The sequence below is a fragment of the Xiphophorus hellerii genome, chromosome 23 (assembly GCF_003331165.1).
Source record: "Xiphophorus hellerii strain 12219 chromosome 23, Xiphophorus_hellerii-4.1, whole genome shotgun sequence".
Taxonomy (NCBI): domain Eukaryota; kingdom Metazoa; phylum Chordata; class Actinopteri; order Cyprinodontiformes; family Poeciliidae; genus Xiphophorus; species Xiphophorus hellerii.
Window position 1 is genome coordinate 23,289,762 of NC_045694.1, and position 23,264 is coordinate 23,313,025.

At 40.5% G+C, this 23,264-nt stretch overlaps 1 protein-coding gene across 1 annotated transcript; it reads left to right on the forward strand.

Moving 5' to 3' along the window:
• Positions 1-21,282: 21,282 nt before the first annotated feature.
• LOC116714898 (tigger transposable element-derived protein 1-like) lies at positions 21,283-22,725 on the forward strand. Its single transcript, XM_032555696.1, has one exon. The coding sequence runs from the start codon at positions 21,283-21,285 to the stop codon at positions 22,723-22,725; it is 1,443 nt and encodes a 480-aa protein (XP_032411587.1).
• Positions 22,726-23,264: the final 539 nt, after the last annotated feature.

The following is a 23,264-nucleotide window of genomic DNA, read 5'->3' on the forward strand; positions in this document are numbered from 1 at the left end:
TTTCACACTTTCTGCTGGTTTTTCACTCTCCTGTGAAAGAGATTGCACAAGTCATACTTTCCACTATCAATAGAGCTGTAGATCTCTGCAGCTCCTCCACAGACACCTATAGTAAAATAAAATTTTTTGTAATTTTCTAGTTACAACTAAATGTTCTTGATATTAGCTTTTTTGTGTGTGTGATAACGAGTGTACTCTACAGAACAAGAGCAGAAAATTTTTCAGAAAGAGATGCTTTAAGCAGAATCATTTCAAAGGCAGAAATGAGAAAAAAACACTATCTAAAACTCCTAAGAATTGGCTTTAACTCTTTTGAGTTAAAGGAATTCTGTTAAAAAGCAGAAACAACCTCTTTAAAAGCAGCCTTAAAATGTTCCTTTCTGTGAGCAGCCTATGTATCATCTGATATTGCTCAGACAGGTTCCGATCTGATATCACTTGCCTTGGTAAATTTCCTGTTCCCAAGTTCTCTGACGGGGCCCAGGGGAGTTCAGCTCAGATTTCTAAGTTTGTCAATATTATCAGAAAGGTAGAAAGTTTGCATATTATTTTCCTTACACTTTACAGTTATGCAGCACTTTGTGTCCTAATCATCTTAATTCTAAAATATCTTGGAATTTGTGGCTGCAGCATCGCAAATGCTAGAAAAGGTTATCGGATGTGAGCACTTCTGCACATCATGGTGCTTGTTAGAGAGCACTAAATATTGCATGTTTATGTTATTTCCCTCAGTTACTCAACATATACTTTTACAGAATCTCACAGTTTCAGAGTTGGGGTCAAATTGTATTTGGGAAATGTTTGATGGTCGTGCACATAAGAAAAAAAATATCTAGTTTACTGCAAGGTGAAACACTAGTTAAAATCAAACCTACTTGGAGATACTCAGACAAAGTGAGGTGTAAAAAGAGGTGTGTTCATACAGGTAATTGTATATGAAGCCACCAATTGCATCTACAAAGTAATATTGTGTGACTGCAGCGAAGCACACTGCTTTATTATAGCATTAATGATGTTTTGTAGCTGTAGGACATGTGTAATAAAAGTTTGCTATAGTCATAAATATGCTTTTTATCGTGGTGTTAGCCAAGCAGTTGGATTAAAAAAAAAGTTATTTTTTTCATCAGTCAAGGTGAATTTGACCTTCATGATACTTTAATCTACACATACAAGCCAGTGCCTGTCCATTCTCTTTTTCTGTCCCCTTTTCTCCTGAAGTGTGTGGTTTATCCTGTGAAGCCCAAGCAACTAGTTCCCCTGTGGCCCTCTCACTGCATCCAAACTCCATAATGGTGAGCCAAAACCTGAGGAGTGATGAAACAATCTGCTTTTTGCCAGGCCAAAAGAGCATCACAGTTTCCATAGGAACGGATCTAAAAGCAATTATGCATGACACGCAGAATGAAGCTTGATGAGCCATCGCTCAGGACTTGCTCTCAAAATTCCACCGCAGACATGCAGAGTGTGCTTCTAAATCCTTTAACTTGTTCATTTTTCATTATTTGTTCCTTCCGCCTTCACATTCCCCCACTCAACAGATGCCATAGTTTTAAATACGCTTTGGCCAATTGGTGTCATTTCTACGTTATGATGGGGGCGACACATCTTTTGATCGGCCAGCGTGCCTTAAGTAGAGATTGATGGGATTGTTGCTGGAAAAGGGGAAAAGGATGATGAGGTGGGCTGGAAAGCCTAAACGATGACGCGTTTAGGGGAAGGTTTGGAGGCGAGGGAGGAAAATTAAAAAGGAAGAGGGTGAAATTGGGACAACCCCAAGAAACTGAACAAAGACTTGGACGATGAAAGACGAGAGTTGATTGTATTTTGGACGAAGAGGAGTGATCAGTGACCCTTTATAGGGGCTGTAGTCAAGGCTCCATTAAGCCTCATTTCCATAATGTTTCTCATGGCCCCATTAGAGATGAGCAGAGGTATTGTTTTGTATTATTTTGCCAGATATGTGTGTCTTCTCTTTTCCCCCTCACCAACCCCCCGCTACCGTCCTCTATCGTCTCCTTCCGTTCAGTCTTAGGCCCTCCCACCTTCCGACCTTCCCTCATTCTGACTATGATAAACACACGAGACAGAGATAAAGGGAACATCTGACAGTTTGCAACCCTCTCCACCTCTCATCCATCACATATAAATGCTTCCCTCCTCTCTACCCCTCCAATCCCAGCACCTCATTTGCTGGTACACGTTCTGCCTCCCTCTTTCAACCCCTTCGGCGTATCCCTGCCTGCTCTGAGCCAAAGCATGACTGCACGTCAGCCGCGGTTTAGGAGAGTATGCGTCAGGAAGAAACAAAGGGGATTTCAGTCGTTTCTCTCTCTTGTTCTCCCACTTCTTTCCGATTAGCCCACAGTCATATCAGCTAGCAGCGCTGTGGGTCACTGGTGAATGGCCTGTCGAAAACTAGATATTTCTTCCGTCCTTTGTAAATATGACTAGAATCAAAATCCAAATGTGAGCACCATTTGTGATGAATCAACGGCATCTAGTAGGAGAAATCACAACACACACTATCTACCACAAAAACACCATTCCCCTTTATTAGTGTCAGTGTCTTGACTTGGAGAATAATGGCAATCAATGGATTTCCCCATAATCAGTGTCACTCACCCAAACACACATGTTGAAAAGCATTTTTTTTTAACCCAACTTCTGCACGCTCTGTCTGTTTTTATGTCTTTGTACCTCTCTCCATCTCGCTCTCTGTCTGCTTTCCCCCTTTCTGTTTGACAGCTGCTGTTACTTTGCCGTGTTTGCTTCCTACGCCTTATCTGGGCACGAATTCATTTAGCTGCCATTAGATGTCTCTCCACAGACCCTGCCCAAAGCTCCTCTAAAGCAGGGAACCCATTTAAACGGCATAATTCATAACACGGAGAGCAGCAGTACAGATGGAGGAGTAATGTGCTTTAATGCTGTCAACTGTGAGTAGACAAATAGCTAGTCATTAACAGCCATATCAGTGGATGCAGGAGGAGTAAAAAAAAAAAAGAAGGTGTACCAGTGTTGTTATCATTAACACAGAATATGCGGCAGCCAGAGCTTCATTTCAGAGATCAAAGTATTTCCACAGCAAAATGACACATTCCACAGTATTTATGCTAAAGTGTGAGGTCTCATTTTTCACTCAACACTTGCATATCGTCACCTTCTTAAAATAATTGCCTAAGTCATTTTTTTTCAAAAATGATTTTTTTGCCTAAATCATCTCTTCATGATGCTGGCCACCTCTGGTAAAATTGCCAACATCCTCAATTAAACAGATCATGCCATTCTACCCTTTTTGTATAATTGCCTATGTCAAGAGTGTGACTTAGGCAGTTTTATTTTGCTTAAGTCACCAGACAAATTGACTTAGGCAATTTTAGAAGTTTTTCAAGATGGCGGATGACTCAAGGAGACGAAAATTCTACACAGCTGCTGATGCTATTTCCAAGATTCAGGACTCTTCCCATGTTGGGATGACACCAGTCTGTCCTCATCTACTGAGGATGACAATGAGACCATCAATAAAGAGATGATGCAGCATGTTGATAATGATGCACCATCTACTCCCATGGATAAAGTTAAAGATGCCAAGCAGACACATCCACACCAAGAAGAGGCGATATCAAATGATGATGGCGATGATGGTGATGATGTCATTCAAGATCCGGACTATACCCCAACCTGTGATGAGTCCTCCTCTCCTGAAGATGAAAACAGCCTATCTATGGTGGCAACAACTTTAGAACAGCAGGATGAGGATGTTGAATTGAAAGATGCAGGCAAAACGAAAAGACATAAACACCTCAGTCCAAGAACATGGAAGCAAAATGAATCCAAGCAGAAACGTCTGAAAGGAATGTCATACAAGCGCAAAAGTGGCAAAGAAATAAGTGCAAAGACTATGGGTCCTCCCTGCAACTCCAAGTTCTGTCAGCGAGTCTCAACTCGAGACTGCCAAGTCCTTACAGAAGAGCAGCGGCAGTGGGTATTTGACAAGATTTGGGCAATGAACACCTGGGAAGAACGTCGGTTATATGTCCCCACTTTGGTCACAAAGACTAGCATGAAGCAAAAAATAGTTACTGAGGGATCCCGACGCAATTCATCATTTTCCTACCAACTGAAGCTTGAAGATGGAACAAGTGTTAAAGTGTGCAAGGCACTTTTTTCTTCTACACTTGGTCTCCCTGAAAGAACCATTACAAAATGTCTGGATGACCCCATCAACCCTGAAAAACAAGCAGAGGTGCCATCAAAATCTGGACCCAAAAGTGGCAAGCATACAAAGGTTGAAACTGATGTCAAGGATTTCCTTAAGAACTGGTTGAGGGACCTGCCCAGTGTTGACTCAAACTACTGCAGAAGCACAGCTACCTACAAGAAGTTCCTTTACCAAGGCACAACCATCTCCCAACTACATCATGAATATGGACAGGCAGCTGCAACTGCTGGAGTGAGAGCTGTTGGAATCCAATATTTCACAGCTGTGTTCCATGAGGAGAACTACTCCGTATTTATTCCAAGAAAAGATCAGTGTGATGTTTGTGTTTCATTCATGGAAATATCAGTAAGGCTGCATACCACGCACATGTCACCAAGAAGGATGAAGCGAGGCAAGAGAAATCTAGGGACAAGGATTCTGCTGATGAAGAGAAGTCCGTTTGGACAATGGACTTGCAAACTGTGCTACTGTGTCCAAAAACCCAAGCCAGCAGCCTGTACTACAAAACAAAACTGCAGGTCCACAACTTTACCCTTTTCAACTTGAGATCAAAGGAAGGCTACTGCTACGTTTGGGACGAATCAGAAGGTGACCTCTGTAGCGAGGTATTTGCACATCTTCAGTATCATCATTTTGAAGGTGTGATCAAAGACCATCCAGACCTCAAGGAGATCATAGTGTGGAGCGACGGTTGCGGTTTTCAGAATCGCAATACATGTGTAGCGAATGCATACTCTGAGCTTGCAAGAAAATATGGGGTGCTAATAACCCAGAAATACCTTCTTGCAGGTCATACACAAATGGAGTGTGACAGTATGCATAGTACTATTGAACGAAAAATAGTTGCAGATATCTTCACCCCAAGAGACTATGTCGTTGTACTCCAGACTGCAAGAATCAGGCCATCACCTTACTATGTGAAAGTGCTCAAGCACGATGAGTTCCTGAAGCTGAATGGATCTTACTTCTTCAGCATCAGACCAGACAAAAAAGTTGGAGACCCGACTGTACATGACTTGCGGGCTCTTCAGTTTAGCAGTGAAGGCAAAGTCCATTTCAAGCTGTCCTTTTCAGAAGACTCTGTGTGGGAAGAACTGCCACAAAGGGTGCAGGTGCCAAATGGGCCAATGGCATGGATAAGTTTGTTTCCATGTCCTCTGTCAATCAAAGAGAGAAAGTTCCAGGACCTCCAGTCAATGAAACCCATCATGCCTGTAGAGTGTCATCACTTCTTTGACAATTTGCCACACTAATAGGCATCACACAAGAACCCAGCAAAGAAGAGCTGGAAGGAGAAGTGGAAAAAATGCACATGCCTTCTCAGCATTATGTTTTGTTAGTTTGTGCTGTAAAATTGCCTAGGTCACAAAGGCATGTTAAAAAATTTACCTAAGTCATTTAATTCTGTCATGTTCCATGTTTGACTGACCTTGCTGTTTGTATGTCAAAAGACATCTGTTGTTACAACTTTTTTGATTAAAATTGTTTGTAAATATCATTTATTTAACAAATGGTTCAGTTTTTTGTGTTTCCTGAAAAATGGCAAAAAATGACTTAGGCAATTATTTTAAGAAGGTGACGATATGCAAATTCCAATCAACTCATAAGGCTTTTATCCAACTTTAGTGGCGTCTGGCCATACTGAAATCTATATGACTGTAGATTTTACTAGCACTGTTTTAGTGGCTCTGAGTCTGAGAGCTGCTTAGGTATTGAATGGGGCAAAAAGGACAAGAGGGCATGACTGCTACGTCTTTTGATTGGAAATGTCAGTATAAAGAGAATGTAATTAGTTGCAAGCAATACAGAAATCATGATTTTTTTTTTTTTTTTTGTGGTTCACATTGGATATCTATTGAGAGGTCTTTGTATTTCTTTGAAAAATACAAAGTCAACCTCAAAAGAGTCAATAAAAACAACACTGGAGATATCAAAAGATTTTGCGATGATGGTTGTGGAGGACCCAAAAGCAGGCAAAGGGATGCAGAAGTAGAGCAACAAAAAACTATTTAAACAATACAAAAATAAATTTGCAAAAACCAGGCACAAAGCCCAAGAGTCCAAAAATGTACACTGAAAACAATGAAACCAATTAAATCTAAAAATAAGCCAGAAGCAATACCAGAAGCCCGCATAGAGCAGAACGGGCAGATGAACTAGTAATGAACAATGAAAACTGGTGAGTTTATACTCTTATATTTAGGGAGGAATAGAATGACATTGAAAGCAGATGTGTTAACCAGGGGATTAGGAACCGACAGACTAGGGGAAGGTGAATTAGACACAAATAAATTACAAACCAAGGGGAAAAAACTAACAACGATCTGAGAGAAATAAATCCAAATGTATATGGAACCAACCACAAGAAGGAAAAAAAAACGAAAAACAGTGGATTATTTTTTTTCTTATGATTTGCATTAGTCCAATATATCACCCTCACCCTCTCCCCCAAAAACAAAACAAAACAATATAAGACATTGATAATATGGTTGTAATGGATCAAGAATAAGTCATACTGTTGAAAGGCTCTGTGTGTTTATAAATTTATTTTTCCTGTGGTGCCTTTTAGTTCTCCCAAAATTACTTCCTGTCAAAGTATGCTGGATGGGTGGTTCAGCTTGGGACAAGACTTGGTCAGCTCACCCGGGGGTCATTGGCAGGCCGTTGCTCTTCCTCTAGCCTTTGTGTGGGTTACTCAGTTTGGAGACGTCTGACACCGCCAGGGCCTTTTATCACCTCCTCTGTTAAAGTCAGGCCCTGGCAGGGACAAGCATTTGGCCTTGTTAGACAAGCATTGCTGTTTTTAAAATAAAAAAGACTTCCTGAGTCGGAGTTTTACTCTCAATAGGGTGACCCTGTATCCTCATCTGTCCTGATGGCCTTTATGTTGGTGCTTGCGATGCGTATAGTATTCTTTTGGTTTCTATCTACAGTAAAGAAGTAATGGACTGTAGACAGTGAAGAGGAAAAAAGTTTCCTTATTTTTATACTGTTTTGTTTTTCTGTTTGAGAAAATGTAGATTGTTTTAGTGATTTGCAGTAAAACTAGATTCACACTAACCTGATATGAATTGAAGTTTTTCAAATGTTTACACTCTGAGTAGCAGCAATATACTAATTTATTCATACCAGTAAATATTTAGTGACAATTTGACATAGCTGTGCCAGGTTGCCTCAGGGTCTGTTGAACATTTTCAAAAATTGCGGCACATGAGCATCACAAATTAAAGACAACATTCTTACAGAATTTGCCACTATAAAATAATTTAGGCAATTGCTACTGGAATATTGTAGAAATAACCTCATAATAATGTTCTTTAATCTCATGCTGTGCTCTGCAGATGCTCTGTCTGCATTGATGAAGGTTTAGTCACTTCAACATACTAAATTCTGGAAGTGGTTCCAAACAATGATAAGTCTGTTTATTAATTAATCAGACTTATTTTCTGATTAATTAATAAACAATGCTGCTCTTGGGAACACTCAGAGGTTGTGCATAGTGTATTGAGCATTCATTTTCCAATGGTCAACTATTAACTAACAACAACAAAGAAAAAAAAACATAAAAATGAAACTAGCACTAGTCCCTGTTCCAGTACCTGAAGAAACATTGCCCCTCATTTAATGTGATGGGCTCTGCTAAACTATTATAAAACCTCTTTCGTTTTGGTGTCCGAGTTACACAGTTTAATGTGTCCTCACGTTATAACATTGCGCTAAAACCGTATTTGTTAATCACGTTTACTTTTATTGCAAAAAGAAAATTATGTGTTAGGATTCTTTAGCACTTACATCAATCAAATATATAAGTTTCATGGTAAGTTAAATTTTTAGATAAACAAAAAGAAACTGCATGTCACAAAAACATGACTTAGACAGTAAAAGGTGTTTTGATATAGAAACACAGTTAACAAAAGGTTTCAGTTAAGTTATTACTGAAATGTTTTACAGTCAAATGTCTTTAAAATCCGAATTCCTCCTCCTTTAGTCAGGTCATCAGATAGCTTTGTCACCTCTGCTCAGCTCTATAATGTGCCTTCATATCATCTCCCCCTCACAAGTCCACTCATACATATTAATTGGAAACCAAACTAAAACAGCTCCTCTGCTCTCCCTGCCACCTCTGCAGAAGGTATTAATGGAAGCTTTTAACCTGTTAATGATCAGCATGCTTTAATGGTCAGTCAAATCCCGTTTTGCACGCATTTATGTAGTCATGAGTGAAAAATAAAACCAGAGACAATGGATATGAAAAACAATATGCGCCACCCACTTAGGAGTGTGTGTGTGTGTGTTGGGTTTGTTTATCTTTTGCTTTGATAGTCCAAACAGTCCATTTCTCCTTCCTACAAGAAAATGAAAATCGCCCTCAACAGGGATTTTGTCCCTCGTTGCCGTTGTCTTCGCTTCAAACTGCCGGGTCATTACTGCTCCACAAGCAGCTTGGCTTAATGTCTTCTAACTTACCACTAATGACTGACTCTGCATCTGTCCCTGCAGGCTCAAAAAACCATGAGAACACTATGAAAATTCACACCGACTCATATTAGCAACAATAGGTATGGCATTTGTTGTGGTATTTTCGTAATAAAGCTCTTTTTTTGTTAACTTTCCCTCTAATAAAAATGCCACCGGTTTAGAAGATGGAGCTATGGAGAGAATAGCTGAAAAAAAAAGAAAATCTAACAAGAACATTGGAGTTTTGCAAAAGTCGGCTGAGTGGTTCATTAATACATTTCAGTGTTTAGCATTTAAAAAGACCAACCACCGGAAAAGGGACATCAGAGATGTCGAGGGGAACGGCTTCTCTCATCTTCGCATTTTTTCTTTCCTGCCGATTAATTCTTACTGTATCTCTCGCTTTCTTTCTCTCCCACCTCGTTTTCCAGCTCTACACTGAGTTGGATAACCCATGCATATTTAACATGGCTGCATCTTCAAAGCTATGAACTTATTCATTAGCATTTAGAGTGCTAATGAAAGCACGCAGAGTGCTCGCACTGTCACTGTTTCCCAGCATCTCAAACTCAACTCCCTTAACTCAACTCTGTGCCACCACCCCCTCCACTACTTGCACGCACGTCTGAATCGCTATTTCATCTCCTTTTTTTGTGGGTTTCGGCACAGAATTCAATTACAGATTGACTTTAAAAAATAACAAAAACATAAAAGCAGAGATTTCTGTGGGTTGAAGTAGCTGCACCCTACAGGGTCTTTATTTTTAATCTCTCTTCATCAACCAACACCACTCCAAGGTTGCTCGGTTCGCCTTTTTGACTCTCTCCTTTTCTATTTTGCTCCTCAAGAAGAGATGCGAAGGGTTCCCACGGGTCATGAAGGTGTGTTGCTCATTCCTTCACTTGTCCTCGTTCTCTGGTCTCCTCCTTCGTCACACACTGAGGAGGCAGCTGGGTACTTGGTTAATTGGATGGGAAGGAGTGCTCTTCTCACCCATTGAGTTTTTCTCGGTAGAAGGAGTGAAAAGTGGGTGCCTTTTTTCTCTTGCTGCCAAGGCCAAGAGCTATATTTTGTGTTGGTGTATTTTGAAACCTTCTGTCTCAGAATTGGTGCAGCGTTATAGCCCAAAACTTTGTGAATGGAAATGGATTTAAAACTAAGTCCAAATTAACTAATGGCCTAATTTGATTTAACATGTGTCAAGTCCACATCACAGCTACTGACTCACTAGCCACTGTTATTATTGCCAGGTTGGACCTCTTCAGAACCTCCAAAGCATTCATGATCCTTTAACACGATTGCACCATTCAATTGGTGCAGATTTGTTTGCTGTGCTTAATGCTAATCTCTCATTCCACCACATCCCAAAGGTGCTCTGTTGGATTGAGCCTTGGTCACTGTAGAGGCAGGAGCCATGTTTAAGAAAGCTGTGAGATTTTATATTTGTGACATGTGTTTTATTCTGCTGTAGGTAGCCTGCGGTTGATGAACAGACTGCAGCCTTAGATTGACAGGGTTTGCACCATGCTCAATTACAATGTGGCATTTACATGGTACTGAGTTTGTGAAAAGGCGCCCAAAATGTAGCAAGAAAATGTTCCCACATTATTCCACTACCATCACCACCAGTTGTCTAAACCATTTTTAATACAAAACAGGATGGGTCCATGTGAATTTAGCTTAACCAACAGGTTGGAACCCGGCCATCTGAAAGTCCAAGCTGAGGCTTATTCCACCAGGTGACTTTTTTCCAATCTGTTATTGTTGAAGTTTTGAGAGTTTGGACAAATTGCAGCCTCTGTTCCCTGTTTTAATCTGACACAGGTAGTCTGACAATCTGAAGGTCATCTTCTCTACATCTAGATGCCTAAAAATCATGGAGAGAAAATAGTCTCAAAATACCTGTGCATGTGTTAAAATGTTCACAACAAACTACATGTATGAAAACCTCAAGCTAAAAATCCCGAAAGGTCAGGGAATCTTTTAAAACGGATATAGTCTATGGAGGACAAAGTCTTGGTGGGTCACCTTATTTCACAGGATGTAGGAGTCCTTCACACAATCCGAAGGATATCATGCCTCAATGATTCCTAAGGGATACAAAGAAATGGCTGAAACAATGAAGCTATCTGATTGGTTGCTGATCATCCAATCAGATAGACCATTTATTTAAAAAAGACATTTGTGGATTGAGACGTCAGGGGAGTCTCAAAATTCACACACAAATGCAGCGCAACTCACAGGCCAGAAACAGCTTGTAAATCAAGATATATTTGTGTATACACTTGTATTTTTGATGCAAAAATACAAGTGTGACTCTCGTCCTGTGCATTTGTAAATTATGAGAATCTTTTAGCTCCACAAGATTAAGGATTGTCAGAGTCACATTGTGACTCAGTTATGTAAAGTTTAACCCCTTGCAGCTAGAATACATATGTCTAAACTTAAACATATTTCAGACAGTTTGAGTCGTATTCCTTCAGGGAAAGAAGAAAATTCTTCTGAATGCACACAGAACCTGTCAAAAGTCAGTCTTCAAGCGCTGTGTTTAGTTAAGCCAACAAAATCACATTAAACCTAGCTTCAGTGTGCTTGACGGCTAGATGGGCAGACAGAAGTAATTCTACAGTCACTGAAGAAGAAATGCACCTTTGATTATTTGTTTTAGAACAGTGGTGGATCGCCGCACCACCTCCACAATTTTAGATTCATCACACTCCCACACATATACAAAATCTTCCAATGGCGGTGGCCTGTTTGACACAGAATGACAGAGGGAAAGTCAGCATGCAAGAGCAAATAGCAAAGAGGAGTGTGTGAGGATGGAGGGGGAAGGGAAAGATGATGGAGATATTGGGAGTTTTGGTTGAAAGTGGGGAATGAGGGAGTTAATCTGCAGAGGAACAGACACGTCTCTCCCTGCGCTTCAAACAGAAGCGGCGACAAAAAAAGGAGAGGAATCTTCATACGCAGTCCAGAAACCATCTCCAGCTATGAAGGTGTGTATAAATGATGCATAGACTGAAAGTGATCCTAATGCATCACTCTTCGCAACAGGTATTGATGCATAAAAAACACACTCCTCTCCCTTGGTCAATGCCCCATTTTTGGCACTGACACACTTTGGGGGGGCGGGGGGGGGGGGTGAATGGAGTCGGCGACTTGAAACATATGGGTCAATAAAACACAGGGGATGCCTCAGCTCAAAAGGAAATTGATTTCTCAGCGACTAGAGTGCGCTGTGACCTTCACTGACATTCATAGACGTTTTTCTCATGGCTTCACTTGGACCAAGCCACATTTTTGTCCTTGTTTGGTAAAAAAAAAAAGAAAAAAAAACTAATTCCACAGCTGCAACCCCTCCAGCAATCCACTTCGCATCGCATCAATATTCGCAGCTCATCACCTCAAGCAACAGCTGAATTGACTTTACTGACGTTTAGAACTTTGGGCTTCTCTGCCAGACATTCAGGGGCTCTGTTTACATACCAATAACAAAGCAGTTTAAATACTTAATAAATTATTACTTGGCCATTAAGGCATCTATGTTGACTGTTCACTTTATCTGCGTGAATTTCATCTAAAACTAATAAGTTTGGCCATTCTTTCATCCAAAACATTGGAGCACTCCGTGAAAGACGGATGACCCTTCCTTAGTGAACCATTTCACCAATTGATTGCATATTCTAAATGTTGCCACTGATTGGGATTTGATGAATGAACATGCATTCATCAACATCCATTGCCAATCAGTTTGTGCAGCAAAACCAACATGTTTTGTTTTTTTGGGCGGTTTTTTTTCAATTAATTTTGAGCCATTTCTGTTTATGGCACTTCCTGTTTATGTGTGTCAAATGTGACAGTACCTTGCAAAAATCCTGGGCAACACACCAAATTGGATCAAACACAATCTACAGGATGTATGTTCGGCACATTATAACAACAGAATTAACAGAGGGCATCCTTTATTTTAATCGTGAATTTATATTCTTCTTCTGGTTAACAGAGCTGCTCATTTCACAGACTTTACTCCATGTGCAACTTTAAATGAAAGTAAGTTTGGTCGCAATGTCAACAAAACTGCTTACACGGTTGTATTTCCAATAAAGCCTGCTCAGTCAAAGTTTACTGCACTTGTTTTGTTGTTTTTTTCAGCAATCAATGCAGGCATCACAAAGCTGAAGGGATGAAAACTGTAAATCTAATGCAGGGAGACAGCTCAAGATAGTTTTTATGTGGCAACAACAGTGGAAAAATAGGTATCAGCTGCAGGCAACAGGGAGTTTACTTTTACTTGTAGGGAGAAGCATTCGAAACAGCCCTTTTAAATTGCCAGGGTCCTGTGAATATTACCCAGGCCTAGCTCTAGAATTTTACAAAGGAGTCTTGCTGTGTCACAAAAAGGTTGGCACATTCACAGCTTTTGTTAGTTTTTTTACTGAGGATCTTTTACTGGAGTTTTGTTGTAGTCGATTCATATGGTTGTAAATTCCTTGTTTTGTTGGCATATAATCCATGAAAAGAAAGCATCAGCAATGTGATGTCTAGGTGTTTAAGTCCTAACAATTCCCATCACATAAGCTCCAACAAAAACGCCATGCACTCACCTCTTGGCCTTGTCTTTTATAATAACAAAGGTTTACCGATTCCCAAGCACTTCTCTCTTTAAGTGGTGTAATATTTTCACGTGCATCGAGTTGTCAAGGAAAACGTATTGTATAAATCTGCAGGAGCCTTTTTCTCAAAGGAACCCGCACAGGTGACGGAGATTAACTTTGACAGTCCAAAGCAGATCTCCCAGATTGGGTTTGCATTCGTAGTGTGTCGTTCGTGTTTGTGTGGCCTGGTTTGCTGACCCAATAACGGTGGCCACCTTTATTGCTATCGCCAGTTTGACCTGCTCATCTTTAGACAAGGCAGACGCAGCCCTCCTCACGCACATCCAAACTGCAGGAGACCTGAAAGTCCCGTCACGTCAATCTGATCGCACAGAGACTTTCATCCAGCAAGTGTGGGGGGTTTTTTCTGCCTAGATTGACTTAGAGCCATTCTTATAGGGGCTTAGTTAAATTGTTGCACACTTTTCAAGCATTATCGCAACTGGACCAACTTTTTTCCTTCTAGTCAGCTAACCTTTCCACCCATGTTTGCTTTTCAATGCTCCCCACTTTCTTTCCTAGAATCAGCTCTGTCAGAGCACATCCATCATAGACGGACATCAATAGAAGCTGCAGCACCCTGAGCAGTTGGAGCTGCACAGGTTGGTGCAGATGACACAAAGTAACACAGGCACACAAGAATGTGGGGCTTGGTTGGGCTCTGCACTGATTTCCTGCTGGGCATGAATGATTTCAGGAGAAACAACTATCTTTTTTTTTTTTACTCTTTTCAGAATGTACTGAAAGATGCAAACCATGACACTGAGACCTCTGCCACCCTGTCAAGAGTATTTGCCCATCCCATTCTTAATCTTATGAATTTAATCACAACAGATTTAACTCCACCGTGAACGACTTCTACAGGGTTTAGGAATGCGTTAATGGAAATCGTTTGACCTTTCTCCCAGGTGCACATTTGTAAAGTCAAATAGTGATGTTGGAGAACAAAACCTGGCCTGCAATCAACAGGAATGATGAAATACAGAAGATAAAATAATTAGCTGTTTCAAAAGATATGGACTAGAGTTTTTAATATTGTTGGATAAGGTTATGATGGAGCATCTGTAACGAGTGGGCAGTACTCTGGGGTGGGAGCCAACATAAAAACTGAAGCAAAACATGCAGTCCATGGACACTGCAATGGTGGTTGCCTCATTTCGGTACTTGTTTATTCTGTCAAGGCAGTTCCACAAACCGATTGCTTTTCTTTTCATTTTTGCAAAAGATTTGTATCTTAAAAGGAATCAAGAGGCTGCAAGGCGTCTGTTCACCATGCACTTTAAAAATATGACATTTAAGGACGAGTGGCGAAAAGAGAGAAATTATTGAAAGAAAGCCATGAAGAGTTTCATTTGGGCTTTGCCACGAGTCATGCAGTAAATGCTGTAAATGTGTAGAAGAAAGTGCTCTGTTGAAATTAGCAAAAAATAAATGAATAAATGTTTTGCTGTACACACAAAACACTGCGATGCATCTGGAAAGAATTCAGTGCTTCACTTTTACCTTTTGTTATGTTGCAGTCTTTTTTCAAATTGTATTAAAATAATCTCTTTTCTCAAAATCTGACACAAATACCATGTTATGACAATATGGAATAAAGCTTTTCAGATTTTTTCCCCCCCAAAACTATTTAAGAAAACAATAAAACAAGAAATCCAATTTACGTAAGTATTCTCTGCCTTTGCTTTGTTGATCCTCATTTGGGAGCACTTAACAGCCTCAAATCTTTTTTTTAATATGATGCCACTAGCTTAGCTCACCTATCTTTCTTCTCCAGCTCCATCTGGTTGGATGGGAGACGTCTGTGCAGCCATTTTCAGGTCTAACCAGAGATGTTCTGTCCGACTCAAGTCTGGACTCCGGTTTGGCCACTCCTTTGACGTTTCTTCCATGTGCTTTGGGTCATTGTTCTGCTGAAAAATAAACTCCAGGACCAGGTTTTCATCCAGAACATCCTTGTATATCACTGCTTTCATCTTTTCCTCTATTGTGACTAGTCTGTCATTTCTTGCTACTGCAAAACATTCCCATAACATGATGCTGGCACCATGGTCTTTGACATGCACTGTTAACCATGGGACCTTAGACAGGTGTGCCTTTCCAAATAAACTCTAAATCAGCTGAATTTACTACATGTGGACTCAATTTATAATTTAGAAACATCTCAAGGATGATCAGTGGAATCAGCTCAATTTTCGGCTCATCATGCTGTGTGAATGCTTCACTTCAGGTTGGATATGAAAAGCTGACCAGAGGAGTTAAATGCAGGGCAATCCTGGAAGGAAACCTGGTTGCAAAAGCCTTCAGATTGGGATGGAGCTTCAAATTCCAGTTGCCCACTGGCACTGAGATTACGTCCGAATCTAAAACGACATAGTATAAATCAAAGCCTATAGACTTCCAGGTTAGAATTGCAAATCTGCTGCAGGATTTCAAACTTACAAATGCATTTCACACTTTTTTGCTAGTCTGTGTTGGTGAATCCTCTCACAAGATCCCTACTACATACACTGAACTTTGAGACTTTAATACAATAAAGGGGTCTAAAATATATATTTTTTTCAGTGCTTTAAGTGGCAAAGACCACAATTAATGTATACATTTTCTTCAGTTTGGAATAAACTCTATGAAAGCAGCCTGCAATTAAACACTGACCAATGAGATTGGCAGTTCAAGGTCCTGCTCATCATTCATTTTTCCTCATCCCCACTCCAACCGTTTTCCCTCCTCTACAAAGTGTGTCTGATCTCATTTGGTGCTGACCCTATTAGCCGTGCACGACGCTAATGTGTTTTGATTGATCCTAAAGGCCTGTTAGCAAAGGCAGAACAGTGATGCGGAGACGGCGGCCTTGATATTCAAAATGATTAGTGAGACAATGAGACAGCAGATCAATTAGGCACATTAGGCTGAAACGTACTCCTGCTCTTATTGGATGCTATCCAATAAAGCAGGTATGAAGATAAAGATGCTCTGAGTTAAAAAAAGGCGTTGTGCTAAAAGAGCATGTTTACCTGTTTTCCGTGTGCCTTTTGGTTGTAAACCGTTGGTGCTGTAAACTGATTCACAGCCACATGCAAAGCAAAAACTTCACAGGGAAACAGTTATTATAGTTTCTGATAAACTGCAAATAGTTCAGCTGGTTGCACAATGTGAGGAAGCACAGAGGTAACTAGGAAACAAATGCTTTATTATTGCGATTTTTTTTTCAGTTTCTTCAGCCATGACGACAGCTTCTTTAATGAAAGTTATATTTCTTTAAAAATGGATGCACCTAACAGGTTTCTTCTATGTTTGCTTTTTCGTTGCTGAAATGTTTCAGATAATCCAAAAACAAACGTTAATATCAGACGATAACCTGAGTTAACAAAAGCAGTGTTCAACAACTTCCTGCAAAAGTCTGTGATAATTTGCAATCTTTTCAATCTGTTATTGAGGAACTTTGGTGCACTCCTGGCAGAGGTTTACTTTAACCATACGGGTTGATCTTAAAGCATAAACGGCCTGTTTATGGTCACACCACAGCATATCAGTGAACATATACATTCACTGCAAATTACATTTAAGTTTCAACAACCACAGAGACGGCTGGAGACCACCAGCAAGGTTAATCATCCAACAGAGAGCGAAGAATCAGCGACTCTTTAAACCACATGTGTCAAACTCAAGACCCGCTGGCCACATGTGGCCTGCTACGTCATTTTACTTCTCTAACACACCTGGATCATTGACTCATTCATAGGCCTCTACAGAACTGAGTTGCTGCTAATAAGGGGAGTCAACTTTTTGTCTGGGGTATGTTTTAGCAGGGACGCATCTAAAAGTTGCAGTCTGGAGGACTGCACTTGGGCATTCCTGATTTATACCGTCAATGTGGCCCGTTGAGGGTGGCCAATATGCTGAAGTGGCCCTTGGTGAAACTGAGTTTGACACCCCTGCTTTAAACCCTCAGTGATCTGATGAAGCTGGTTGACATCAATTGTGCAGGTCGCCAGTGCAAGAAGCGCCCTCCAACAAAGATCCTCTCTGAAAACAGATCTCACGCTCACACAAGAAAACCACTTGCATTCCTGTCTCCCTATTTTCATTCAAAGTGTATGTGGTATTACTAGTCTTACCCAAATAGTAATGATTCAATGTATTTATTTATAGACAACAAATTGCATTTATCATTAACTTACTGATAATGTCATTATGGATAAAAAGATTGCGTGGTCTTTTCCAGGCTTTTGCAACTTGATTAATTGTTGTGTGTTTTGGGTTCATAAGTAGTCATATGATATGGTCTGGCAAATATATGGACAGGAAAAAAGCAAGTCATCAAATTAATGTTGTTCTTTCAACTATTCAGTCTCAGTTCTTTGTAGGCCTTCCTGCACCAAGACAACAGCTACCACAGCCTTATCAGTCCAGTCATGTTGCACAACTACGTTCTCGCTAAGTTCATAGGAAGCCACAATATTTCCATTTTCCCAGAGGGGATTAATCATGATGCGGGCCATTATAATTTGTTCCCCCTTCGAAATTTGTCATGTCTGTGTGCGGTGATGCTCGATGTTCTGGAACCACACGAGTATCGACTCCATCAATCAGTATTACCACGGTAACGTTGTTAGAGCTCCACTTCCCCTGCGGCCGGTCGAGGGGGGAAGGCAATTATGCAGGTTCCATGTGAGAGCGATTGAGCTGGAGACGGAGAAAGAGAGACACGGCACATGAATGGCAATAAAAGGTGAAGACAGGGGAGCACGGTTTGTAGCCTTGCAGATGAATGCTTTTTGCCTTGCACCTATATTAATATCAGATTAAATATGTTTTTTTGGGTATGAGTAGCATCTTTAGATAGAAACAAGGCTGAAAATAAGAAATATTTTGGCCCATATGCCCAGCCTGACCTTGATTTAGTGATTAAAATTGACATTGGGTAAACAGAAGGAATGTACCACCAATTTCCAGAAATGTATGGAAAATGTTTAAATGTTCAGGAGTAATTTTGTTGCTTTGTAAAAGCATTTACACCCTGTTAGCTTTTTCATATTTTTTTGTCACAACTATAAACCTCACTGTAAACCACAGATCATGAGTTGGATTCAGGTCTGAACACTTTGTTCAAACTCTGCTTCAAAGCTCTATTTGGTGTTGATTTGTCACATAAAATCCCAGTAATATGAACATCAAGACAACATGGGGGAAATTAATACATTTGCAATGTGCTGCAACAACAACTCATTGTTAAACAAGAAGACAGTAAATGTTTAACATTGAATACTATTTACCTGTCATATCTATGGTGAAAAGAAATCTATTTAAATACTTATAATTAATCTAATATTCACAGGCGTTTTAAATATGAATGCTTTTACAATCTGAAGCTTGTAAAATAACATTATCTCCCTGGACCTGGACGTGAGTATCCCTAAACTTCTATGTCCCCACAGTATACTTACTCTTTTAGACAGGCCTGGTGCATCATCTATTAGAGCAAGTAATTAAACAACATGTCAGAAAGTCATCCCAATTAAGGTAGAGACTAAGAATCAGGCATGCCACGAGACAAAGCCAAACTTCCCCTCATTGATCCTATGCTAATGCCTGGCATTTGTTCAAAGCCAGTGCACTTTCACATTGTCTGTCTTGTCAGTCAACGAGCAGCGTAATTAAATAAGCAGGTAAGCCAAAAACAACAACATCCATTAATGGAGCCAGTCTAACCACCACCAGTCACCTGGGACTCCAGTTCCTCAGCCACTTTAACATGGTTTCAAAACCAACATGATCATCAGTGGCTCCCTGCTCTCTTCTCAACTCTTTAATGAAATTTGACAGGAAACGGGTCACTGTCCAATAGATTACCGCCTTATTACAGGTAGCGATTGTGAGTTATTTTTACATGGTTTAGTCCATTAAAACCCCTCCTCTGACTTAAAACAACAAAAATAACGTCAAGATCTTAAGAATTGTGGTAATATGAGTGATGGGTAATTTTTTTTTTTTTTTTGCCTGGTCTGTTGTGGTTTTTAATACACTGCTGAGGTACTAATACATTCTTCGCTTTACATGGCTGCACTGCTGTATGTAGCTACTCCGCCGAGGGCAGAGAATACATGGGAGAGAGAGGAGGATTTTATCACTTTCGTAAAAAACAAAACCAACAGAGGAAGATATTGAAGAACAAATTCCTATTCAAGGCACATTATTCTATAAACGAGGCAGTAAATCAAGCAACAATGGGAACTGTAGACACTGTTTAACATTTGCTTCCTTAGTGCTTCTAAGTGTTTGACATATTAATTAAAAAAAAAAGCTAACTAAGTGTTGCTTCCTCAGTAACAGCATCCCCACTGAAGAAGATTTATGTCTGTGATCGTATAATGCAACATATGGTATATCCACTGGGTGGAAAAAAAAAATTGACTTTTAAATCAAATCACCTGGCCACTTCTCAAGGCCGGTCAATCTGAAAATGGACAGATTTTTAGTATTTAATAATCATTTAAAAGCTTCCTGACTCTTAAAAGCCAGACAGGGTGCTGAAAACTCGCCTTTACGGATGCAAGTTGGGCAAAGACGAATAATATGTTCGACAACAGCCACAGAGGCATATTTCAAGTATCTCAACAAAAACAAAAATAAGCTGCAAATATTGTTGGCAGATCTGCATATGTTCAGTTTTCAGATAAGCCTACAATCTTATCTAGCCAATCGCAACCATGGCAGTAGCCCCAGAGATAGTTGCAAATCAGTGAATTATACTTTACAACATGTTTATGTTAGTTGGAGTTTAATTTGCTTTTCCGCATCTCATTCTTAGCAGATCTGACATCAAAATTCAAACCCAGTCTCACTCTGGAGACTGTAGCTCTTGACATCTGGAGTTTTGCTTGCATGTTCTGCAGATATTTCTGTTTTTGTTGGTAAACATTCTACTTCTATAGAAACAAAAGAAAAGAGTAATTTCAGTACTTTTAACATATGACAGAGTTATCATGTTAAGGTGAGTAGTGTAAGTAGACTGAGCTTGTAGAGTAAATGACGAAGAGGCCATAGGGCTCTGTTAGCGGAGGAAACTTAGCCTTGGGGTTATACTGTGTGGCCCTGTAGTGTTTTAAACATTGGTTAGACCATTCCTGCTGTTTTCTAGATTTCTATGTTCAAATGAATGTTTTCTTTTTAAGTTTTATACCCTTAATTGCTTTGCAGTTTACTCTTGTTTTGTTCTGTATTCAGTTTCTAGTTTTGCCTTCCTCTACTTCCAATTTTATTTCCTCCCAGGACTGTTCAGTTAGTTTTTCTTTTGCTGCACATGCTTTTTTCTTTTTTTCATTGGATATACAGTGATCCCTCGCCACTTCGCGGTTCACTTATCGCGGATTCGCTATTTCGCGGATTTTCATAATGCATTTTTTTTTTTTTTTTTTTTTGCATTGTGCTCTGCATTCTGATTCGCTAAAAACTCACTCCCGCTTCTTGTATCAAAACATGCTACGAATTGTGCTATCATTTTGTCGTCTCGTGCAGTTGTGTACGTACGTAAAACAGCTTGGCAAAGTTAAAATTATCTTGTAATTTCGAACATCTCCTAAACCCATAATGTCGACGAAACGGCCTGGACCGACAAAAGCACCTGCGGATGGGACCAAACGGCGGAAGATGCTACCTATCTCAGATAAAGTTAAACTTCTGGACATGCTAAGGGAAGGTAAAAGCTATGCAGCCGTTGCTCGCCATTACGGAATCAATGAATCTTCCGTTCGTTACATAAAGAAGGATGAAAAAAACATAAGGACGACAGCAGCAGTCAATTTTAATACGAATGCAAAAAGGGTTGTAACTGTCCGCAACAAGACCATGGTACGGATGGAGACGGCATTAGCTCTGTGGATTAATGACTGCAGGAAAAAAAACATAACCCTGGATACAAACGTTATCTGCACAAAAGCGAGAATGCTGTATGAAAACTTTGCTGTCAGTGACGGGGAAGAGGGAGAGGATGCCGGGCCCTCAGCAAGTGCTGCTGACAAAGTGCCAAGCGCATTTAATGCAAGCAAGGGCTGGTTTGAAAAGTTTAAGAAACGCTTTGGACTTAAAAATGTTTGTCTGCACGGTGAGATGGCGTCTGCGGATACCGCTGAGGCAGAAGCCTTCGTGAACAATAAATTCAAGGCGATCATTGAGGAGGGGGGATATAAGCCCGAACAAGTTTTTAACATGGATGAGACTGCCTTATTTTGGAAACGAATGCCCTCCCGCACCTTCATCATGCAGGAAGAAGCCAAAGCCCCAGGATTTAAAGTTCACAAAGACCGTTTGACCCTGGCTATGTGCGGAAATGCCGCAGGTTTCATGATTAAACCGGGGCTGATTTACAGGTCTAAAAATCCCAGGGCGCTGAAAAACAAAAATAAGGATGATTTGCCTGTTTACTGGATGTACAATGCAAAGGCTTGGATGACAAAAGCGCTCAATCTGGATTGGTTCAAAAACTGTTTCATCCCGGAGGTCAAGTGTTATTTGAGAGGAAAGGGACTGGACTTTAAAGTGCTTCTGCTCCTTGACAACGCCGGAGGTCACGGTAATGATTTGGCATATGATGGTGTGCAAATCGAATTTCTGCCGCCAAACACTACATCCCTGATTCAGCCCATGGACCAAGGAGTCATCCGTGCTTTCAAGGCTCTCTATACGCGCAACACCCTGCAACATCTTGTTGACGCTATGGACTCGGATCAAGATTTCTCACTGAAGGACTACTGGCGTGGATACACCATCGCATTGTGTCTCCAAAACATTCAGAGGGCCATTCAGGAAATGAAAACGGAAACTCTGAAGGCCTGCTGGAAAAAACTATGGCTAGAGGCAGTGCAAAACGCAACCGGAGGCTCGCTTGACGAGGTCCACCAATCTGCCGTAGAAACAGCTGTGAATCTGGCTAAACAGATTGGAGGAGACGGCTTTAATGACATGAGTCCGGATGACATAAACGCCCTGATTGATGGAGACGCACAGCCGCTGACCGATGCAGAGCTGGCAGAAATGACAAAGCCACAAAGCGACGATGAAAGAGAAGAGGGAGAAGAGGACACGAGAGATGAGGAGGAAGGACTAACGCTTGGTCGCTTAGCAACCATGGTGCGAATGGCCACTGAACTTAAGCGAGTAGCTGAGGAATGGGACCCTTTGATGAGCCGTTCATTACAGTTCTCCAACATAATCGATGGTGGCATGTCGGTCTACAAGGATCTTTTTGCAAAGAAGAAAAAAGAGCGACAACAGCTGCCTATCACTATGTTCTTCTCCCGAACAAACACACCTGCACCGCGGGCTTCAGAAGAAGAGAACACTGCAGAGCGCAGTCAGGATGCAGCGCCCCAGTCTGAAGAGCAGTGAAACGGCCTACACGTGAGTCACTGTATTTGTATACATGTAATAGTTGCTAATTGTAAAAAAAAAAAAAAAAAAAAAAAAGTTTTCTATTTCGCGGATTTCACTTATCGCGGGTCATTTTCGGAACGTAACCCCCGCGATAAACGAGGGATCACTGTATACTGAGCCTGCTTTAATGCGTTCCCTTTCAGAGATGTTTTATTGTTGCTACTGTGTTGTTCCTTGCGTTCCTGTCTCCCAGTCCTCTCTGTGTCTTGGAGTATAGATGTCGTACTTCGACAGTGCTTTAAGTTTTTCCTTTGCCCTGTTATAATTAAGTGTTTCAGCGCTGCCTCTTTGATTGGACTTTTTTTCCCCCAGCTTTGCATTGTCTTATAAAATTATTCATCGCCCCTGAAAGCTTTGTGCATATTGTCACAGTTGCAAGAACACTTTTCAATGTATTTTACTGGGAATTTCCAAAACAAAGCCACTCATAATTTTTGTAAGAGAAGAAAATATGTAGTTTTCTAAAAGTTTTATTAGAAAAATCAGAGAAGTAT